Raw genomic sequence first — 17,281 nt, 5'->3', positions numbered from 1 at the left:
CGGCATATAATTAGATACTAGCGGATCGTGGTACACGTAATGAGTTTGGTTCGTAGAAAAACGAAGAATGAAGTATTTTTAAAAAAATGAGGGTTATCATTTTTTGAAAGAGTAGGTCTCTTGTGAGACGGTCTCACGAATCTTTATCTATGAGACGAGTCAACCATACTGATATTCACAATAAAAACTTTTTACTCCTTTAATTAATAGCATAGATACAATAAAACTTTCGAAGTTTTACGCAAACAATAAGGATCTTTAAACAAAATTCAAAGACATGAACGGTGAAAACAATTAATCGCTGGTCGTTAGAGATTAATTTGGTAACTAAGATAATTGATTTAATTTTGGAAAAAAGAAATAGTTTAATCTGAAAATTAAAACAACATGAGTTCTGGAAATTGAAAATAATTAATTCGGAAATCAAAATATATAGTAAAATCTATTTTTTTTTCCTTTGAGATATTATTATTAGTATCTATATAATTTATGCACACCCCCCCTAATGTTTATGTGATAAATGCTAAAGAAACATTCGTCCGTCATCTATATATATGTTAAAATATCTGAAATAAGACTTTTTTTGGCAAGTTGGATACTCGATAATATGGACAAGCAATCCAATTTAACAAATAGACCGTTCGAATTTTTCTTTTTTTAAAAATCATAGTTTATTGTGTTCCTTAATCGACCACGTTCTCGACAACGATGGAACAAATGAATTGTCATAAAGTTGGTCAATTACGGAACACACTAAATTATGACTTTTTTGTTTGGTAGAAAAATTCGAACAGACTATTTGTTAAATTGGATTGAATTTATGAAACTAAATATATAACTAAATAATTGTTGTCGACAACTTAATTACTATGGAAGTAGAAGATTATAATAAAATTAGGAGAGAAGCACTAAATTTTAGGTTTTATAGTATTGAGCTTGTTAGATCATTTGACCATTACATATTTGGGTAGGATTCAGACGGTCTCACAAATCAGACGGGTCAATCCTATCGATATTCACAATAAAAAGTAATACTCTTAGTATAAAAAGTAATATTTTTTCATGGATGACCCAAATAAGATATCAATCTCATAAAATACAATCCGTGAGATTGTCTCACACGAATTTTTGTCTGTGTTATTTTTATAATATTGAGTTGTCAATTACAAATTCTCTTTCGATTATAAATTATTATTTAGAAAAGCAATTTGATGACGCCAATCATCTGACATATATATATATACTTCAATCATATTGCGAGATTCATGGTTTCTATTCTGTGGGATATGTTTTAAAATGGTTATGCTTAAGAGACTGTTCTTTCTTGTGAATACTCTAATGGCATGTTTGGCCATGGCGTTGACCAACATAACCACTGATCAATCTGCGCTTCTTGTATTCAAATCCGAACTCGGTTTAGGCTCTTCTCATGTTTTGTCTCAAAACTGGTCCGATTCTTTCCCAACATGCAAATGGATTGGAGTTACATGCGGTTCTCGCCGCCAAAGAGTGATTGCTTTAGATCTTTCTGACATGGGACTTGATGGATACCTGCCGTCACAAGTGGGAAACCTCTCGTTTTTAGTTTCACTCAACTTGAGTGGCAACAGTTTTCATGGCCAAATTCCCAAAGAGTTGGCCCAGTTGCATAGACTGAGATTCTTGGATTTTCGGTTCAATGACTTCGCAGGTGACATCCCTTCTTGGTTTGGAATATTCGTCGAACTTCGTTTCTTGAATCTTCGGAACAATAGTTTTACTGGTTCGATCCCGAGTTCCGTCACAAATATGTCCAAGCTCGAAGTTTTGGATTTATCATATAATCCTTTACAGGGAAACATCCCAGAAGCGATTGGAAGTTTGTTTAACTTGAAGGAATTGCTATTACAGTTCAACAATCTTAATGGAGTTATACCAGCTTCGGTTTTCAACAAATCAGCAATGGAAAAGCTTGCTTTCACCGGGAATAGTTTGTCTGGTAATCTCCCGGAAGGAATGTGTCACGGCCTCTCGAATCTGAAACAGTTGTCTCTGTCTTTGAATGAGTTGGAAGGTCCAATACCGCCAAATATTTCTGAATGTTCCAACCTCAGTATTCTCTCCTTGTCATTCAATAAATTTGGTGGCTCCATACCGAGAGAAATTGGAAACTCGAGGGCACTTGAAATATTGTATCTTCGCTCCAACCATTTTACAGGTACGTGTTTTGTTTTTGAACAAAAAATTCAGTTAAAGTTTCACTAAGGTGAGTTAAACTGGACCTTTATAACTACCTTTCTAGCTACACCTACCTAGCTGTTATATCCTATACGTTTGCATAAGCTTTTCGTCTCTTGGGGCATAAAATTTATTGAGAACCAGCCTTCTAAGGTTTCTATTCCTCTATAGGTGCAACCTCTGGAACCACAATAATTCTAAGTTACATGCAGGGAACTCCAACTCGATATCTTTTGGCAGTAATTTTCAAGAGAGTTTCTCTAGATTTATTAGCTCTGTTCAGAGGTTACATTACCTGAGTTTCTGCTCAAGATCTTGGTCATTAATTAACATAGGCCAATTATGTAAATACGTATGCTATTTTATTTTATATTATTAACGGTCTTTTGGAATGGTATCAAGTCCTTATGAAGTTTAGCTCTTTTGACAGGTGAAATCCCCAAAGAGTTGGGTAACCTTGGAAAATTGAAGGAGTTAGTAACGCAAGATAACTTTCTTGTGGGCTCTATACCTTCATCTATTTTCAACATTTCCTCATTACAATATGTTAATCTCGCAAGCTGTAATCTAACCGGTCCCTTTCCGTCTGCTATGTGCTCTTCTCCTTCCCAACTTGAAAGGGTTTATTTCTATGACAATGAAATAGTAGGTCAGCTCCCAGAAAGCATCGGCGAATGCTCAAAACTTCGGATTTTGTCATTGTCCGACAACTACATAAATGGAAGCATACCAAAAGGAATTGGAAACTTAACAATGCTGCAAATGTTGTATATTGCCAATAACAAATTGATAGGTATAATATTTAATGAAATAGTGGCTTGTGAATCCGAGAAAGTGATATTAAAATGTTGTTTTTCAGGCACAATTCCAGAAGAAACAGGCAATCTTTACAATTTGGAGGTCTTTAACTTGGAACACAATCACTTAACCGATAATATCCCAGAAAAGATCTTCAACATCTCATCATTAAGAAAGATAGTTGTTCAATGGAATCAACTTTCAGGTTACCTTCCATTGATTTTGAACCATGGGCTACCTAATCTACAAGAACTCATCCTCGGTCACAATTTTTTCTATGGCGAAATCACTGATTCTATCTCGAATTCATCTGAACTCGCATTCATCAACTTCTCTGCCAACAATCTCAGTGGACAAATTCCCAACTCTCTAGGAAAATTGAATTTCTTGCAAGCGTTGGACCTGCAAAAGAACAACTTTGTTAGTGAAACAACAGACCTAAGCTTCATCAATCCTTTGAAAAACTGCAGCTATCTAAAATATTTAGTTTTAGGTGATAATCCTTTCAATGGAATTCTTCCAGTTTCTATCGGGAATCTGTCGACTTCTCTTCAATTTTTTTATGCTTATAGATGTGGTCTTTGGGGCAGCATTCCTGAGGCATTTGGAAACCTTGAAAATTTGGTTACCCTAAGTCTGTTCGGTAATGAACTCACTGGAGCTATTCCTAATACTTTGGTGAACTTGAAAAAACTTCAAGGATTAGGCCTTCTGGACAACAAAATAAGTGGATCTATTCCTAATTTTCTCTGTAGATTAGAGAATTTGAACGGAATACGGCTTGAGCAAAATCAATTCACTGGTTCTATCCCTGATTGCATAGGAAATCTTACTTCTCTAAGAGAAGTTAACTTGGGGAACAATAGATTAACTTCTGTCATACCCGCAAGCCTATGGAAACTCAATGATCTTCTCCAGTTGAATTTGACTTCAAATCTTTTGACTGGTTCTCTGCCTTCAGATATGAAAAATCTCAAGGTTGCAAATGTTCTCGACTTGTCAGGAAATCAACTCTCAAGCATCATTCCTAGCTCCATTGGAGGCTTAGAAGGCATTATAACTCTTTCTTTGGCACGAAACAGATTTCAAGGAACTATTCCCGAGTCAATAAGGAAGTTAGTTAGTTTGGAGTCGCTAGATCTTTCACACAACAATCTTTCTGGAACCATACCAGCGTCACTAGAAGCACTTCAGTACCTCAAGTACTTTGATGTTTCTTTTAACGAGTTAAGTGGTCCGATCCCTGCTGGTGGCCTCTTTAAGTCCCTTTCGAGCCAATTCTTTATGTCTAATAAAGGACTTTGTGGTGATCCTAAATATGGAGTTCCACCTTGTCACGAAAATTCAGAAGTTGAGTCGAACCGGAAAAAGTTGATTCTTCTTGTAGTATACATTTTCTTGGGGATTTCAGTGCTAGTTCTTGGCATAACCTCGTTGTATATGGTAGCAAGGTACCGCAAGAAAAAAAATTTAGTAACTCTGATAGAAAGTTCAGTTAATACTGCACCATCACGAGTCCCATATCACGAACTTGTAAAGGCAACTGAAGGGTACAGCGAGAGCCATTTAATTGGCACAGGAAGTTACGGTTCTGTCTACAAAGGGAGGCTTCAAAATGGAGAGGATGTGGCGGTAAAAGTGTTCAACTTGCAGTCAGAAGGCGGATTCAAGAGTTTTGATACTGAATGCGAAGTCCTGCGCAGGCTTCGTCATCGAAATCTTTGCAAAGTCATTAGTAGTTGCTCAAATGAAGACTTCAAAGCATTGGTTCTCGAATATATGCCAAATGGAAGCCTCGAACAGTGGCTATATTCGGAAAACAAGTTCTTGGATATTGTTCAAAGACTAAACATAATGATAGATGTAGCATGCGCACTAGAATATCTACACCATGGTTACTCAATACCTATAGTTCACTGTGATTTAAAGCCAAGCAATGTGCTCTTGGATGATGATATGGTTGCCCATTTGAGCGATTTTGGAGTCGCTAAGCTATTAAGTGATGGAGTCAGTATCACGCTCACAACGACCCTAGCCACATTAGGCTACATTGCACCAGGTAAACATGCCCTTTTTCACTCCAATACTTCATCAATCACAATTTTTTAACTCTCACTTGTCATTTTTGATGAACTTCTTTGTTTTCTTCGGTCTCCTAGAATATGGTTCAGAAGGGTTGGTATCCGTGAGATGCGATGTTTACAGCTATGGTATAATGTTGATGGAAGTTTTTACAAAAACGAAGCCGGACGATGCAAAATTTACTGGAGATTTAAGCCTAAGGAGGTGGGTGAATGATTCTGTGCCTAAAGCAATTATACAAGTTATAGACTTGGAATTGTTGAGAGCAGATGAAAAACATTTCAATGAAAAACTGCAATGCTTGGTCTCGATAATGAAGGTAGCTTTACAATGTTCCATGGAGAATCCTAGAGAAAGAATAATTAGCATGAAATCTGTTGTTGTAGAATTGAAGAAGATCATTTCTCAGCTCCTTCAATATTGTCCACAAATAGGCGGTGTTTGAATGAAATGTACTAATATTCTATGAAATTAAAATTATTTGGTTTTTGATAATAATATTTTACTTTTATTAGATATAATGTAAGTTGATTATATATATTATTGTTTTTAATTCATAAAACTAAATAACCTCAAATTAATTATTAATTGCTCAAAAATTATAATTAATATGAATTCATAATCTATGTTAGTTGTGATTACAAAATTTATTCGAAATTTGTTATATAAATGTTGAATGATTAAAATAACACTTATAATTATAATGATGATTTATAAACAAATAGTTTGAATGTATGAGGCCTTTTAACCAGGTTAATGACATTGTACAAATAAATAATAATATTATTTTTAAAATAGTTGAGTAGAACGTCAAATTATATTGAATAAATAATAATATATTTTGTTTGATTGATTAAATTTGAAAAATATTAAATTAAATTTCTTTCATTTTCGATAATTAACTAATATAAATAAAAGAGAAACATAAAATATAATGTTATAATTTTAATTCAATGATTTCATGACGTATGATAAAAATTACATAAAATTTGATTGGATTGAATTTTTAAATCTATAAAACCAGCCAAACACAACCTAAATATATATATCATATTTTTTTCTTTCAATTTTTTTAAAATATCGCATATTCAAGAAAATAATATATTTTTCCATAAAGCATTATATATATATATATATGTGTGTGTGTGTGGAAATAAATTTTTTTTTTTCTGTTAATTTGTCCAATTTTGGATTGTTATTCAAAAATTTTAGAGTTTGATTTTGACACACTAATTTTAATTTTCGATTATCTTAGTATAATTGTTGATGTAATATCGAGCAATTAAACAATTTTTTTATGTCACATCATCATTTTTCAATATTGCATAATATTTTACGATGTCATATTAACACTCCGACAATATAAAACTAAAAAATTTAGTTGACTAAAACTCAAATTAAGAAAAATTAGTAGACAAAAAAATTTTTTTCCTTTTTTTTTGAGGAAAAAAGTTTTTTTCTTATATATTACTATATTATGTATATATTTATTTATTTCTTTCTTTATGAAGCATTTTTTACTGAAATAACAAATAAGTGTACTTTTTCACGGAGGAAAAGCTACAGGCTTTCATTTTGTTTGAGAAATTAAGGATTTCCAAATTGAAAATGCGTTGGGAGAACGACTATGGAAGAGAGGAAAGTTTCTGTCTTGGTTTTTTGAGATAGTTAATTCTCGTTTTCTGATGTACATACACAATCCAAAACTTTTGTTTTTGGGCGCTTGGGTTTTAAAAATGAATAACTCACCGCTGCCACTACACTCTGTTTGCGGGGCTGAGAAGCAGATGATCAAGAAGGAAGCATTGATGAAGCTTCTCAGATGGCACTTTGGGCATTCTGATTTTCGTGGGAAGCAGCTGGAAGCCATTGAATCAGTTTTTTCAGGTTCGATTTTTTCTGTGTGCATAATGTGTTGGGAGAGGATGGAGCTAAATGGAAATCGCCACGCAGCTGGAACTAAGGAAAAATGAGTTTTATACTCAATAAAATAATTCGAACGAGTTACGTAACGAACGGAATTATTTCTCGATTACAGGGTAAATGAGAAATTTTTCACTTTCTATAAATAAGTCATTTCATTTGCATTCAAAGCACACAAATTCTCTTCTTCTCTTTTCTCTCTAAAGTTTAGTTCTATGTGCGAATTTTTAAGAATTAGCGATTAAAGTTCAAATTTTCAAGATATAAATTCTTGAGTTTGGATTTTCTAAGTTTTTACGCTTAAATTCGAACTTTGGAATTAAATTCGAGAGTTGTACTCTAGTTTTGAGTTTTTTTTAAGCATCTGCGATTAAATCCAAGTTTTGCAAGATTTAAACTCTTGGAATTGGATTTTTAAGTATAACGCTTAGAATTCGAAATTAGAAACTTTGCATACCATCTTGATAGCGTTCTAAATATTTCAAGTTCGTGTGGCTTTAAAATTTGTAGTGCTACTATTTTAAAGTCGTAGTTGTTGTATCTTGGGAAAGGAATTGCCAACAATCGTGAGCACCGGAGCGTGCCAATATCGTTTTAAAGAAAATGAGTCAAACTCTTGCCTCGACTATTTTCTCATAGCCATTTGGTTCACCCATTTCTATCCCTAGATTTTCCAAGACAAAACGAAAGAATACCATACCAACAAAAGATAAATTGTTAGTGAAACTTTTCTGATCCTCACAAGTTAAAAGTCATGTTCCTTACCCATGTGAAACATCATAAGAGATAATGTCTAGATTCAGATAGTTGAAACTTTCATCACATATGATGTTAGATTTATATGTGATTTATGAATTACCAAACACCAATGAAAGAATCACTCATCAATCTACTAGCAAAACAATTGATAAGTATTATCTTTCATTTTCATTTTTGAATTGCTACCTCTGACATGTATGGTATGCTTAAACAAGCAATTTGAATCATTTAAATGCACCAATGCTGGGGCTTCATAAACAAAGTGCCCTTCATAAATGGATTGCACTTTAGCATGTCTCAAGGTGCAAGGGTTGATCCTAATTGCGCCCTCATTATAGGTGAATACCTTGTAGGCTTTTAATAACTATTTTCTTGTGCATGTATATTACTTATGCAACTTACACTTACATGACTGCAGATATGCTTCTATGTGTTTGTGTGGTGTGACGTGTGTGTTTATATTCTAATCATTGTTTATGTGGTGCTGTGTGTAATTGTTTGTTTGTGTGGCCGTGAAGACCTAAAACAAGTTGTAACAGCCGGTAGAATTATGGTCATTGAACCATATTTTCGAAGCCTTGCAGCAGCCCATTCTTGTCCATTTTCGGAGCCTTGCAGCAGCTAAGTTAGGTTTCCAAAACGAGCTGCATTCTTTCTCGCAAGATTTGCAATAGTAAGTGGGTTTTTTTTATATCATTTCTATAAATTTGCACACTTATAATTCTTTTAAGTGGGCTTAGTAACTTTTTAAAATAATAATAATAATTTACGTATATATTTGAAAATTCGATGGGCGTGATATATTCGTTCCTATTTGTTATGAAAATCTTTGAACAATTTCTCGTTTGAAAGCATGTTTGAAACATTTGAAATGCACTGTAATGATTCGAATTAGAAATGGTAAGGAAATTCCGATATTTGATATGTTTTGTTTAGGCCTGATGCGGTAGGATATAATAACCGTTCATTTGGCCTCACTCATTAGAGGAGTAACATATAGGGGACTCATCAGTAAATCATGAAAATGAGATTATTTTCAGTGCTATGTTTGTATTCGATTCAACATTTTTATTATTGAAATTATGATACTGTATTCGTATAATTATAACTTTGATATTTGTTATGCACGATCGATCTCCATTTACTTAGTATTTCCTTAAATATTCACCATTACATTCTCATCCCAGATAAAAACGAGGAACAAATCAAAGTTAAAGAACAAGAATATTTTTTGGGATGGTGATGAAGTCAATCCAATTCAAGACCAATCTTGTTATTCTGTCTTTTAGTTATATTATCGTGTTTTACGCTTCCGCATTGTAAAGGCGATTATTGATTTATGTAATAGACTGACGTTTGGCTATTTGATGTACTACGTGGCTTGTTGTTATACGATTTTATATTGTTAAACAACGCTGATGGCACGTATCGGTTTAGGGGCGTGACAGTGGTCCTTTTATCTTAATGCTTATAATTTCGTTTCTTGGTATGCTATATGAGAGTAGTCTGGTAATTGATGTAATTTGTTGATTCTAATGTAGGTAGAGATTGTTTTTGTTTGATGCCAACTGGTGGGGGAAAATCAATCTGTTATCAGATTCCAGCACTAGCAAAACCAGGAATAGTTCTTGTTGTCAGTCCTTTGATTAGTGAAAGAGAACAAGTATTTGTTGATATTTTTTTAAGCTTGTTCCTGCACAGATTTTTTCGCTCTTTCATTTTTCAGGATAAGATTTGATCTATTCTGCTTCATTTCATTTAATTTCAGCCCTTATGGTGAGTACATGACACATTTCGTCAACATGTTTCTGTAATTTATTGCTGTTGTTTATACAGCGGAGTACATACTATTTCATTCTCCCAAAATATTCAACTGTTCCCAATTTGGGTGGTTCATCGGTTGAAGGATAAGTAAACTATTCCAAAGCCACAATTAACTAAGTCAGTATTAAATGTTTTGTTCTATTTGGTTCGATAAACTCTATTTTGTTTAATTTTTGAAAATATTGTAACTTAATTTTCAACTGTTTTTCCAATGTTAATGTGAGGCTATCTGATACCTGTAATAGTCGTCTTGCTATAAATTTTAAGCACGATGCGAGCCTTGTAATTCGAAATGGCCATGTCGAAGAGCTTGTTTATTCCATTTTCGGATTTGGAGAGTGTGAGACATCACATAGATTAGTTTGTTGTCTCTTTGATCCTAGGAACTGGGTAATAGTATACCCCACCCGTTAGATCCAACGACCCATGTGTTGCCTTTACCGGATTCAAACATCAAATTTTCCGTATTATGGTTTATTGTTTATGCAAAGTTAGTTTGTTCATCCATTTAAGAATCTTTGATATCTCAGTTAAGAGATGCTCCAACAAATACTTGTTACATTTGGTTGATCTGTTCCTTTCACAGACTTCATACAATATATCTTCTTATCATTTCCTTCTCAAAAAAATGGCTATGGTCAAGTGAGATGATGGCTTCTCCTTAGACAAATGCTCGGCCAATTTTTCTGCATACTTCTCAAATACCACATCGCAATTCATGACCATGCTAAAATGGCTGGCCAGCATTGGCTCGATCATAGCCCGAACACTGTCCGCCACGACTCTTGCAATTCTACATTTTTCGCCGTCTTGGTTAGGATCCCATTGGACTGGAAAAATGTCCATCTTGTCCAATTTGAAAGACCCTTCATCGCTGATTATCGTTTTAACTTCTCAAGGGCACATGATGTATATAGGCACGTTAAAAGGATATGTATCATCTTTCTCGACCTGCCCCTGTTATTGTAAACGAGTTTTTAAATACATACACAGAAGGACATTGACAAATTTTGTAGTAGGATAGGGATGAAATTCAATGTGAAAGATTTCAAAATGGTGGGATGACTAAGCCATGGGTAGGGTCTGCCGTGGGAGACGTTCTGCTGTTTTGGTTTGGAGTTCCGTTTTCGATCAGACAATGGGAAAAGGACTAACAAAATTCTTTATTAATCAACAAAATTTCGATTACCGCACTTTAAAATCTTTTAAAAAAATTCATATTCTATCTATCACAGTAAAAAAAAACAAAAAAAAACCCATCGAAAAATATTTACTCAAATTATGTCTTCTTATTATTTTTTTTATCATTTTTACTTTTTAGGTACCTAATTTTATTAAAAAAGATACGTCACAAAGCGCTAGATAGTAATAGACAGATTGATTTATTATGTTTAGCGATGTGGGCGCCGTAAATCATCGTCAATACAAATTCAGAAAATCATTTATTGTGCAAGAAAGACTATTAATTTTTATTCAACTGTTCACCTTCGGACATTTTTGTATTTTATATATTATATATAAACACACTGTTGAATGCAATTTAATCACACCTGCCAATAATTGTGATAACGACCATTATAAATATTGGTCAGTGTGACTCAAGCTAGCTGATAGTTGGCACACCCTCGATATATATGTATGTATGTGTATATATATATGTGTTTATATATATCGAAGTAAGCTAGCTGATAGTTGGCACACCCTCGATGTATATGTATGTATGTTGGATCAATTATTTACATGGGCTTATACGTGAATAATTATGTGTTGTGGGTTGTCTATTAAATTAAGCCCAAAATAAAGTGATCAATTAATGTTTCGGGTTATTGGGCTTTAATGTATCTAATGGGATGTGAGCATTTAATGTGTAGAGACATAAGTGTAATTTCTGTTTTTATGATGGGCTAAAACAGAAATATCAGAAGATATTGGTAAACATTATCTATAAATATGGGTCATTGTCTCCAGATCTCGCGTTATCACTTTCACTATTCTCTCCTCCATTAAGAAAATAGTTCTGAAGAGAAACTAAAGGATTCTCTCAAGGAAAGAGCGCGTAGATCTGGAAGATCAAGACACGTTTTAAAGAATTCAGGATTATGGCTTCAGGTACGTTTCCGCTTAAGATTTCAGTCAAATTCTTGATGATTTATCATGATGAATTCTGCGGTTTATGGGTTTTCACCAACAATGTATGTGTGTATATATATATATGTATGTATATATATCGAAGTATATATGTATAGTTCATTTATAAGCCTCAACTGCGGGGGTGTAATTTGTACGAGAACAGTATGGGCAGTATCAGCGGAACAGAGTTATTTTAAATGATTTTATTAATATTTTTTATTTCCTGTAAAAATATTAAAAATAATAAAAATACTAAATTCGCCACTAGAAAATATGATTTTAATTTTGTCCATATAATTTAGGGGAAAAAGAGTTCACTTTCATAATTGCTATGAAACGAATCATTTACCTGTAAATTAATGGGAAATCATATATTATTTAATAGAATAGAAATAGATATTAGACAGACAGATTTTGGAGTTTTCGACGAGCCGTGGGACAGGAAAATTAGTGGACTCAAAGCTGAGAGTAAAAGAATTAAAAATTTATATAAATCGGACAAGTTCACGAGTCATCAATCACATGCCATGGCCCTTTGTGTGATACGGAAGTTCATTAATACTAGATAATATAAGCGACTCTTAGTTGTCACTCTCTTCAGGTAATCATTATGTTCATTTTATATGATAAAATATCATATTTTAATTACATAACCGACAGTAGTAATAAAAAATATTCAGATCAAATACGATTCATAACATTGAACATAAAACTAGCAATTTAAACTATGTAATAACAAACAAATAAATAAATAAATAATCTGAACTCAATTACTACTCAACATTATTTGAGCTTCACGTGAAATAGTTCCTAGAATAGACGGACTTGTTCCAGCTCCATCAAAACTAAGCTCCTTCACAAGCGGCACGACCTATTGCATGGTTTTTAAAAAGTTGGATTGTGATATTATAATAAGCTATATACATTTTTGATAAAATGGTAATTGTTCGATCTTAAGATTAATATCGAAACTAAGGTCGTATTTTTTATTCTTATAACTCACAAGATATCATGGTTATTAGAATTGAGATTGTCGGAAAACAACGATGACAATCTTTACTCGAAAAACAGTTAAAATAAACATCGAACCTGATACATGATTAAAAAAAAAAATTGAGTGACATAATTATTATACATTATAAAACAACAACCACTCCATAACTTTTTTTTTATTACAAAATATAGCGATGATAATTATAATAGTTTTGGAGAGGTGTCGTCACTATATATAAAAAAAAAACACATCAACGACAAGAAAAGGGTTCCTAATCATGTCCACGAGAGATTTCTGATGCATTGAGAATCTATGAATGAGAAGTTGCCTTTCAACCATCTTTTATCTTTATTCGATCTTCCATTTCTTCTTCCACTCATCATTTACAGATAACTCCGATCCTTCAATGGCTATCATTCCTCCATTCTTCTCCAACTTCCTCTCGTTCTTCGTCCTCCTCCTCCATCTCGGCTGCTTCTTCACTGCCTCCCGCCGCCACCAGCGCCGCAGCGGCCACCACCACCTCTTCTCCTCCGCTTCCTCCTTATCCAACTTCAAGAAGAGACTAACCCCGCCGGCTAAAAACATCGCTTCTCTCCTCAGACGCCTCTTTTTCTTCCCTTCTTCCTCCTCTGATCCGATCCCTCATCCTACCTCCATCCCATCTCCTTCTTCCTCCACAAGATCCTTACGTTTGAATCCTCCGGCCATTGTCTTCCCCACGGAAGAGAATTATAACAGCGATAATCCTTCCTTCTTGCCCACTGATGATATCTTCCCCTGTTCCATATGCGGCGAAATCTTCCAGAAGTTGGCTTTTCTTGAACAGCACCAGTCTGCGAAACACGCAGTTTCGGAGCTCATCGATGGCGAGAACATCGTTCGGATCATATTCAAAATGGGTTGGCCGGAGAAATTAAGACACCCCACCATCCACCGGATCCTGAAGATTCACAACAGCTCAAAGATCCTAACTCAGTTCGAAGAATACAGAGAGATTGTGAAGTCAAAAGCAGAGGCCAAGATCAAGCCATCGAGGGATGAAAGATGCATCGCAGATGGAAATGAACTATTAAGATTTCATTGCACCACTTTCATGTGTGAATTATCGGATTCAGCCATCTGTAATCACCCGTACTGCTGCGTCTGCGGGATTATCAGGTCTGGATTCTCTTCGAAGACAGATGGAATCTCTACGTTCCCGACAAGCTGGACGGCACACGTAGCGATACCGGAGGACATCGAGGAGGAGTTCGGGTTCATGAACGTTAAACGGGCGATGCTCGTTTGTCGGGTCGTGGCGGGCCGGATCGAGTGCGAACCGGGTATAGTGGACAAGGAGGATGCCGGGTTCGATTCGTTGGTGGGTCGGGGCAACGGAGGTTTCGAGGAGGAGCTGTTGGTGTTTAATCCAAGGGCTGTGCTTCCTTGCTTCGTGATTGTGTACGCTGTATGATTAATTTCGAGTGTGACGTGGCTTAATATCTGCCGTTGATATCAATCACTATGCACAATTTAACATTGACGTGTTGTTCTTGTTTAATTAATTTAAAAAAATTTAATGTTACGTTCATTTCATATTATTTAATTTAATTATTTTGTAATAGCAAGATTGGGGAAAATGGATAATGCATAAACAAACTTTATATTTGAGGGTTGATCATATAACTGCAAATTGCTGCGATCCTCATATGACATGATATAATATAATAGTATTAAAATATAGGAGCATAGAATGAATTTTCATGTGGAGGGGTGATATACAGGGAACTCTTCAGAAACGGTATTACGTGTCAATTTTGTGAAACAAATGTCCAACTCGACCAAGTTCATAAAAAATATTATTTATTACGTCAAATTTTTTTTATAGATATGGATCACGTCAATCCGTCTCAAAAATATAAATTTATAATTCATCTCATAAGAAACTTTACTCTAAAGATTATCGATAAAAGGAAAACATGTAAGATACATAAATAAATGAAGGTTTAAGGGCATCTCCAACGTTGCACACCATTTTGGTGCATGTGATTCTTCTCCAATGGAGCTGCACTATTTTGCAAAATAACGCAGCTTCATTTCCTCGGTGCTAAATTGGCGCAGAGCTCCTCTTTATTTTAATTTTAATTTTTTTGTTTTTTATTTATTGTAAATATTTATATTAAAGATTATAAATACTATTTAAATAATATTATTCTTCAAATAATAATATGATATTATCATGTTATTTTAATAAGGTAAAAACTTGTGTTACACGGTCTCCCAGATCGTATTTTATGAGACAGATCTTTTATTCGGGTCATCCATAAAAAAACATTACTTTTTATGCTAAGAGTATTAATTTTTATTGTGAATATCAGTAGGATTGACCCGTCTCACAGATAAAGATTCGTGAGACCGTCTCACAAGAGACTTACTCTTTTAATAATTAGATATATTTAAATAAAAATATAATATTTATTATATTATTTTAATAGTTAGATATTTAATAATAAAAATTAAAATATTTAATTATAAAATTTATAAATAGATTTGTAAATAACTAATAAGAAAAAAATTAAATAAATCAAATAAAAAAATATTTCGAGAATATTTTTTTTTAGAGTAAGATTTGAAATAGACGAATTGAAGATGAATATTGTATTTGGTTCAAAAACTATGCAATTTTAAAATAAAATTTGCTTTAAAATAGAGTTTTTGGTTGGAGATGACTTAGAATGACTAAATTTAGTTTTGTAACACTTGATTATTTATAGTTGCAAAGAAATATTTTATACAAAAAAATTTTTTGTAAAGAGAAACCATATCTAGATTGTTATAGCATCTCAAGAAGTCATATACACATAACTCAAAGTCATTGAAACTCGTCAAATGTGATTTTTTTCTAGCTTGACAAGAACCTACCCGTAACACATAAGCTGTCATTTTATCGAAGTCGAGCTAAACTGCTTATGGCTTCGGATGCTCTGGGCAGTTATCGATGATGACGTCTATCAAGAATTTCAATCCAAAATTTTATGAGGTATCAATGATATTAATTATTTTCAACCTAAATTAGCTTGGAAAAAAGTTGATTCCAAAACCACATGGTGATGTTTGGCGTGGACTGTGGGGGTCGTCTAAATTAAAGTTGGAAATGAAGCGGTGAATTGAGACCTTTTTGTTTTATTGTCATACTATGTAACATGTGACTTGCGTTAAAACCAATTATTTTATAATGATATATCTTATTTTATAATGATATATCTCATTTTTTTCCATCCGTCGCCGTTGAATACTTAAATACCTCACTATTACGGTTGAACGTAACTTTTTTACTTGGATATACAAAAATAATGCTAAAATCAAGGGAAATACGTCTGACCATTATGATAATAAAAAAGCAGCTAAAAATGATTTAAAAAAAAAAACGGGTTAATTTTTTTTTTTGTTGGGAGCAAAAATATTTTTAGTCCCTCTTGTTTGTTACGTACCAAAAGATCCGTCGACTTGTTAATCACGGTCCGCACAAGCATTTAATCCTCGATTTTAATTCATGATTCGAAACTAACAAAAGATAAATCAAAACAGGTTTTGATCCCGAAACAACATGCATCAAAACTGTTTTTGCTCCAATAATATGAATGAGAAAATGTAACTACGATGTTTTGAAAAACGCAAACTTTTTAGAGATGTAGGCTTTAGATACTATCTCGTTTTACTTATTGGTGACTAACTGATATGTCCAACGACGAAGATAAAAAAGAGAGGCTAAAATCCATAGGTTTAAGGGTTTTTTAGCACATTGCTATCAAATCAAAAGACCAAAACGGTGAAGTTACACATATTTGAATAGATAAACGGTATATCAGAACAAAACCAGGTTGAATTAACCTGAAGGTTGATTTAAGTATACATCCAACAGTCCACGTTTATTTTTACATTAGAAGTTTATGACCCCACATGTGAAATGAATAAGGACTATTTGATACAACCTAAGCGTAAAGTAGGTCGTTGAAGCATAAAAAGTTTTCTATAAAATGGTTTCCACAGTGAGGACATTCCAACAAACCATGATTTGGGATGAATCAAAGTTTCACGCTGTTACTTTTTATCCCAATAATCCTCGTGAGTCCTGACATGCCCCGTTCAGCATAATTGCACTTCAATTTGGTTTGCAGCCACCAAAAAAGTTGGGGAACCAATTAATTTCAACAAGCACTCTGATATGGACAAGCATGTAGGACCAACAACATCTCAAGCCAAACAAGAAGGACCAGCCCAATTCAAAGCCCGAATAACAACCACGTGCAAGCAAACGTGTGAGAGAATAAAATTGAGTATATTTTCTTCCATCCGGAAAAAAAGAAACAAGAAAAATCACGCAATTTGGTAAAATACGCGCTCGATTCCAAGATAATACCTAGTTTGCTATACAATTTAAGGTAAGACAACTCGATTTTTTCTAATTATTCTAAGTTATTGACATTTCTAAACCCGGATTGCTAAAAATATTTTGAGAATATATTAACTCAATCACTCATTGCTATAACAAAAAATAGTCAACCTGAAGTA

General features: G+C 33.7%; 2 protein-coding genes across 2 annotated transcripts; both read left to right on the top strand.

Moving 5' to 3' along the window:
• Positions 1 to 1,266: 1,266 nt before the first annotated feature.
• Positions 1,267 to 5,568, top strand: LOC142546089 (uncharacterized). Its single transcript, XM_075653594.1, has 4 exons — positions 1,267 to 2,197; positions 2,648 to 3,010; positions 3,077 to 5,074; positions 5,175 to 5,568. Exons 1-4 carry the CDS (start codon positions 1,297 to 1,299, stop codon positions 5,540 to 5,542), a joined length of 3,630 nt encoding a protein of 1,209 aa, XP_075509709.1. The 5' UTR covers positions 1,267 to 1,296; the 3' UTR covers positions 5,543 to 5,568.
• Positions 5,569 to 12,976: 7,408 nt separating this feature from the next.
• Positions 12,977 to 14,307, top strand: LOC142544683 (uncharacterized). The gene has a single exon (XM_075651719.1). The coding sequence runs from the start codon at positions 13,044 to 13,046 to the stop codon at positions 14,181 to 14,183; it is 1,140 nt and encodes a 379-aa protein (XP_075507834.1). The 5' UTR covers positions 12,977 to 13,043; the 3' UTR covers positions 14,184 to 14,307.
• The last annotated feature ends 2,974 nt before the right edge of the window (positions 14,308 to 17,281 follow it).

This window comes from Primulina tabacum, chromosome 5, assembly GCF_025594145.1.
Source record: "Primulina tabacum isolate GXHZ01 chromosome 5, ASM2559414v2, whole genome shotgun sequence".
Classification (NCBI taxonomy): Eukaryota; Viridiplantae; Streptophyta; class Magnoliopsida; order Lamiales; family Gesneriaceae; genus Primulina; species Primulina tabacum.
Note: the sequence above shows the minus strand (reverse complement) of the source record. Positions and strands in the feature narration are given on the sequence as shown.